The sequence below is a fragment of the Solanum tuberosum genome, unplaced genomic scaffold (genome assembly GCF_000226075.1).
Source record: "Solanum tuberosum cultivar DM 1-3 516 R44 unplaced genomic scaffold, SolTub_3.0 scf00062, whole genome shotgun sequence".
Classification (NCBI taxonomy): Eukaryota; Viridiplantae; Streptophyta; class Magnoliopsida; order Solanales; family Solanaceae; genus Solanum; species Solanum tuberosum.
The window spans coordinates 1,247,525-1,253,918 of record NW_006238987.1 but is presented as its reverse complement, the minus strand read 5'-3'; the positions used below and the strand labels follow the sequence as shown (position 1 = coordinate 1,253,918).

General features: G+C 35.1%; 1 protein-coding gene across 1 annotated transcript; it reads right to left on the bottom strand.

Moving 5' to 3' along the window:
* Nucleotides 1-1,455: 1,455 nt before the first annotated feature.
* Nucleotides 1,456-3,543, bottom strand: LOC107060152 (uncharacterized). Its single transcript, XM_015307656.1, has 6 exons — nt 3,402-3,543; nt 3,238-3,308; nt 2,765-3,061; nt 2,447-2,564; nt 1,981-2,033; nt 1,456-1,874 (listed from the first exon to the last, which is right to left on the bottom strand). The coding sequence occupies exons 1-6, from the start codon at nt 3,493-3,495 to the stop codon at nt 1,683-1,685; spliced, it is 825 nt and encodes a 274-aa protein (XP_015163142.1). The 5' UTR covers nt 3,496-3,543; the 3' UTR covers nt 1,456-1,682.
* Between the last annotated feature and the right edge of the window lie 2,851 nt (nt 3,544-6,394).

Below are 6,394 nucleotides of genomic sequence, written 5' to 3'. Positions count from 1 at the left end.
AAAAACATTTAATGTTTTTTTTTTCTTTAAGAAAAAATAAATCTTAAACTATGGTAAGAAAATCAGGGCAAAACCCTAACAAGTTTACCCTCGCATACTTGTACATTCAATGTACTGATGCCATTTGGCTTGCATCATTTTATGATGCAGACACAGGTAACCAAAATTAGCATTCAGCGCCTCGTTGATCCAGTTGAGTACTCAGAGTCAGTTGGTGAGCCTCCTTGCTATGGAGGACCCCTTTTATCATTTGATTTAGTACTTTAGTTGTTAGGATGATCAGGGGTCTTGTCCCGACGTTCCCCTTTGTTTTAGAGGCTTCATAGACGAGTAGTCATAGTTCTTGAATCTTGTATTTCAGATGTTTTTGCTATAAGACTTAAGTTGCCATTTATGGCTAGTTTGAATGTTTATTCTTAAACGTTCTAAGTTTATTTGAGACAGTTGTTTTTAAAGTGTTTTTGAATCCATGTATTAATGTTTAAGTCTTCCGCTATAAGTTAAGCCAGACCAAGGGTTCGCTTGGGGCCAACAAGCGCCAGTCCCGTTCAGGGTGTAGGCTCGGGGTGTGACAACACTCCCCTTCAGTTTTTTGCTTATTGTAAAAAAAGGTGTCAAAATAACACAGCGGAACCCTATATGAGGTATCTAAAATGAACATCGTCTAGTTAAGATGTCTAAGTGAAATTTGATGCCAACTTTAGGGGCCACTGATAAATTTTAGCAATGCCTATTAGAAGTTGATATCTAGAAGGGTTATCATTGATCATGCAAGAAACTTTAGGATCATAAAAAAAAAAAATCATTTCAGATTTCTTACGTGTAAAAATAATATAAGTTTGCAAACCATGTGATGTTACAGTGTTTCATCGGCGCCAAATTGAACTTTACTCATAAAACAGTCACTCAGAGATTCTTAGCAGTAGAATTTTATTTTTTTAAAATGGTCTTCCTGTTTTGTCAGTGTTACTGTATATAATATTAAGGAATCAAAATACTGTAGTACATCACACCTAGAAAAATAAATAAATATTGTAGTACTATTAACCAGTACATGAAGGCACATGCCTGATGCCACTAATCAAAATTGGGTTATTGTTTAATTTCCGTCCCATGAGGGGGACAAAATTGTTGAACCAAAACCAAAAAATTAATATATTTTAAGGATTTGATGTGTGGAGAGGCTGGGAATTGTTGATCGGGGTTTGTGTGTTGGGTTTCAAAGTAATTAGGATATCATGCGAAAATTTACAATTACAAATTAATATGATAATAAATTAAATGACAAATTTATACTAAAAAATAATATTGTTATTATGAAAGAAAAAAAGATAAATATATTTCCGAACTATCATAAATGGTATGCAGATACTTCCGTCATACACTGATACCTCTTACATGAAAATTAATATAAAAGAAAATATTAAAATGGTTGAGAGAAAAAGTGTACCCATAAATAAATAATCAAATATAGAAGAGAAAAAAGTTTTCCCTTCGAAAGAAACTAATCATGTATGAAAAGATGAGTCTTTAAATTTTAGGGTTTCATAAGCTTTCCCCAAGAAAAGAATAATCAAATATAGAAGAGAATCATATTTTTTTTTCAGAAAAAAGTTAAAACATTTGTGGTAATAATTTAAAATTACTTCAGAAGAAAGTAAAACTCAAATATGATAAGAAAATTAGGAAAAAACCTTGTGACCGGGCTTGCGTCTTGGCCTTCCAACATAGTCTTTGTTCATGGTGAAAAACTCAGTCGCATCATCCTGAAAATTCTCTGATCCAAGATTCTCAAATGATCCATTATCATCAGATTGATCATCGTTCTTCGAGTTGTGTGTACTTGCTAAATTCATCGAATCCCTCTCATTGTCCTGATCATGAAATTCAAATCAAGGGGAAAAATAGTAACAGAGAAATCACTCAAACTAGTGTCAAGCAAATAGTAAATAAATTTACATATATTTAAAAGAGGAGAACCTGATGATGTACGCTCTTTCGTGAGTCATGACCAAGATGCCTATCGTAGTTTCCTGCATTAATTTTAAAGGAGAAAATGCCCAAATTGAGAAATAATTTATTTTCTTTGATCATTTCCAGCTCGCTAAATGCAAATTAAATAGGCTATAGCTAGCTGTAGATATAAGCTTAGTTGAGCAAAACGAAACAATTTAGACACTTGATGAAGCTAGCAGGGAGGAGTTGATCGAGAACATAGGAAAAACATATTTCCATTCACTTAATTTGCTTGAGAAAAAAAGAATAGATGGATCAACTACAAAGAATTGTGATACTCTTGCACGTAACGCGAATCTGAAAATTCGTGCAACTTTCTATTTATACATACAAGTATATATAGTACTACCCCTTTTTCACAAGAACATCTAACTGAAGAAAAACATCTAACTAGATCTACCAAAAAGTTTTTCTCTTGCACTTGCCGCACCTGATGATTCAGTTTTCTTCACTTCCATCATGTCTTTCTTTCTCTCTATCATCATTTTTCTTCCTTCCATTTTTCCAATGCTGAATTCCGCAGCTGCCGGTACACCATCCAAAACTTCCTGAAATTTCAATTTTAACTTTGAAAAATAAGTAATTTGATCACGTGAAATCACAACAAGTGAGGCTTTATACAAGTGGTTGAACAACTTCATCATCAATCAGTGAAGTTCGAGTCACACGGGATGATAAGTGAAAACACAATTGATCCTCCTGAATTGAGGTGGAAAAAAAGGGGAAATTATCAAATCAACTTTAGTACCTTGTTCTTAGGTGGGTGAGGTCTTGCCATGTGATAATCAGCATTAAGAGCGACAAAACTTCCTCTGTTGGCCTTCATTGAATGGCTTTTACTACTTATACCGCTCATTTCTCTCAACTTCCCCTCCCCTTTATGGTACTTTATATTTCCAACAGAATGGATACTTGCACTTGCCGCACCTGATGAATCAGCTTTCTTCACTTCCTTCATATCTTTCTGTATCTCTATCATCATTTTTCTTCCTCCCATTTTTCCATTGCTGAATTCCGCAGCTGCCGGTACACCATCCAAAACTTCCTGAAATTTCAATTTTAACTTTGAAAAATAAGAATTTTGATCACGTAATAAGTGGTTGAACAACTTCATCATCAACTAGTGAAGTTTGAGTCACGCTAGATGATAAGTGGAAACACTATTGATCCTCGTGAAGTGAGGTGGGAAAAAAGGGGTAATTATCAAATCAACTTTATTACCTTCTTCACACTCAGATGACTCCTTAGATCCCTGATGTTGTCAATTTCAGCCTCATGGACTATTTGTTTAGCTGCATAAGGAAGAACAACTATTTATATTTCCATTGAAAAATAAAATTATAAATGTATTGAAGAGTGGAAAATTAGAGAAAGGCAGTACATACCTTGGTCATCAGTATGAACAATTGTATCCTTTATAGTAAGAAAAATGAAGAGAAGCATAACAAACATAAAGGAACTAAAACTTAGAGACACCATTTTTTGACCTGTTTTCTTTTTTGGTATGTCTGCAATAAAGGAGAGGGAGGATGCACATGGAAGGAAACAGGGGAGATTTATAGAATGCCCAAATTCCAAAACCAAGTCAAAGCTAGGGTAAAATGTTAACTGATATTGTGAACGAGGGCGAGGAGATATGCTTCGCCAGCTGCATGGTATGTAACTAATTAAGTTTGCGGAAATTCTACCCCTCAAACCCCCACTCGTGAGATCACACTGAGCATGTTATTGTTTGTTGCTTGTGGAAATTCATCTGAAAATTTTGGATCATGTGTATGCGAATGTAATTTAGGCATTAGTTATATCAAAATTAGGAATTATTTAGGGGCCCTAGTTATATTATTATGAAGGAAAATTTATGCGGTTAAGCAAACTTATACTATTTAATTATTCATCATAGTTATAGTTTTCTATAATTACCACTCACGACTAACATTATATATTAATTACGTGGGCTGAATTCGAATTTGTATAATTAGTCACGTTTGTATATGTATAATTCGCCAGAATATACAAATACATATGTATAATATACAATTATCTAACCGATATACATATACAATTCACCTCTCTCCCACTCTCTGCACTCTCTCGCTCGCCTCTCTCCTCCCTCTCCCAATCTCGCTTGTCATATATACAAATGCATATGTATAATATATATTTTATCTAACCGATATAAATATACAATTCACCTCTCTCTCACTCTTTGCCCTCTCTCGCTCGCCTCTCTCCTCCTTCTCCCAATCTCACTCGTCGCTCTCCTCCCTCTCCCAATCTCGCTCGCCTCTCTACTCCCTCTCCCAATCTCGCTTGCCATATATACAAATACATATGTATAATATACAATTATCTAACCGAGATACATATATAATTCACCTCTCTCCCACTCTTTGCCCTCTCTCACTCGCCTCTCTCCTCTCTCTCCCAGTCTCGCTCGCCTCTCTCCTCCCTATAACATGTAGCTACGAATTGTAATTATCAAGCTATAGATATGGAGAGCAATTAGGTTATTTTTGAGTGACTATATGCGAAAGTTCCTCTATTATGAATTTTCCCCAACCCAATAAGGATATCCCTCAAATAGCTATCGGGCTGAGAAGAGTTATTGGGTCGAGTCGAGCAACCGGGCCAGGTTAATTAGGCTCCAGGTTAATCAGTGTGATTTTGGGATTACACAATATTGTGATTATACAATGTAATTGTACATTGTACCAGTAAAAGAGGAAAGCAAAAAATAATTATAAGAAATAAAATGTCCTCTCCTACTATTTAGAACTGTTGTGATACTGATGTAAAAGATATGCCATAGTCACTTAATTTGCTTGAGAAAAGAAAAAGAATAGATGGATAAACTACAAAGAATTGCGATACTCATGCACGTAACGTGAATCTGAAAATTCGTGCAACTTTCTATTTATACATACAAGTATATATAGTACTATCCCTTTTTTCACAAGAACATCTAGCATCTACCAAAAAGTTTTTATCACTTTCACTCACTCAGTTGTTCTTAGGTGGGTGTGGTCTTGTCATGTGATAATTAGCATTAAGAGCGACAAAACTTCCTGTATTGGCCTTCATTGAATGGCTTTTACTACTCATTTCTCTTCATTTCCCCTGCCCTTTATGGTACTTTAAATTTCAAACAGGATGAACACTTGCACCTGATGAATCAGCTTTCGCCACTTCCTTCATGTCTTTCTGTCTCTCTATCATCATTTTTCCATTGCTGAATTCCGCAGCTGCCGGTACACCATCCAAAACTTCCTGAAAATTCAATTTTCACTTTAAAAAATAAGATATTTGATCACGTAATTTGAGTATAGAGAAAAAAATAATAATATTGTAACTAATTAAAGGGGAAATCAAGACAACCGAGACTTTGCTCTGGTTGAGCACCTTCATCATCAACCAGGGTTCGAGTCAAGCGGGAGGGTAAGGTGAGATGAAAAAAAAGGAAGGGGAAATAGAATCAACTTTAGTTCCTTTTCCACATTCAGATGACTCAGTATCATTTTCAGCTTCATGTACCATTTGTTTAACTGCATAAGGAAGATCAACTATTTAAATTTCCATTAGAAAACAAAATTATAAATGTATTGAAGAGTGGAAAAAAGAGAAAGGCAGTACATACGTTGGTCATCAGTATGAGCAATTGTATCCTTTATTGTAAGAAAAATTAAGAGAAGCATAACAAACTTAAAGACACCATTTTTGACCTCTTTTCTTTTTTTTGGTATATATGTACTCTGCAATAAAGGAGAGGGAGGATGCACATCGAAGGAAACAGGGGAGATTTATAGAAACACCAAATTCCAAACCCAAGTCAAAGCAAGGGTTAGAATTATTAACTTTTTCTTGTTTAAAAAATTGGTTAAGAGTACAATTGAGCCCCTGGGCAAACACAAAAGACTGAACAGAAAAAAAGAAAAGAGGAAGATGGTCTGTATGTATTGATGTTAGGGAAAAAGGGCTATGATGTTAGGGAAGAATCATTGTTAAGTTAGTATCTATCTTGTCTGTGGTTGGAAGAGTTAGTACAGGGCTAGGGTAAAATGTTAACTGATATTGTGATTTGTGAACGAGGGCGAGGAGATATACTTCGCCAGCTGCATGGTAAGTAACTAATTAAGTTTGCAGAAATTCTACCCCTCAAACCTCTACTCGTAAGATCACACTGAATATGTTATTGTTTGTTGCTTTGCGGAAATTCATCTGGAAATTTTGGATCATGTGTGTGCGAATGTAATTGAGGCATTAGTTATATCAAAATCAGGAATTATTTAGGGGCCCTATTTATATTATTATGAATTTGCCCCAACCCAATAAGGATATCCCTCAAATATATATTGGGCTGAGACTGAGCAACCGGGCCAGG

What these genes read in the sequence shown, in the direction of transcription:
- LOC107060152 (XM_015307656.1), bottom strand. Translation starts at nt 3,495, where the DNA reads ATGGTGTCTCTAAGTTTTAGTTCCTTTATGTTTGTTATGCTTCTCTTC. An exon ending in GTCATCTGAGTGTGAAGAAG is followed by an intron (nt 3,062 to 3,237) that starts GTAATAAAGTTG and finishes TTGAAATTTCAG; the next exon opens with GAAGTTTTGGATGGTGTACC. An exon ending in GAAGAAAACTGAATCATCAG is followed by an intron (nt 2,034 to 2,446) that starts GTGCGGCAAGTG and finishes AAATTAATGCAG; the next exon opens with GAAACTACGATAGGCATCTT.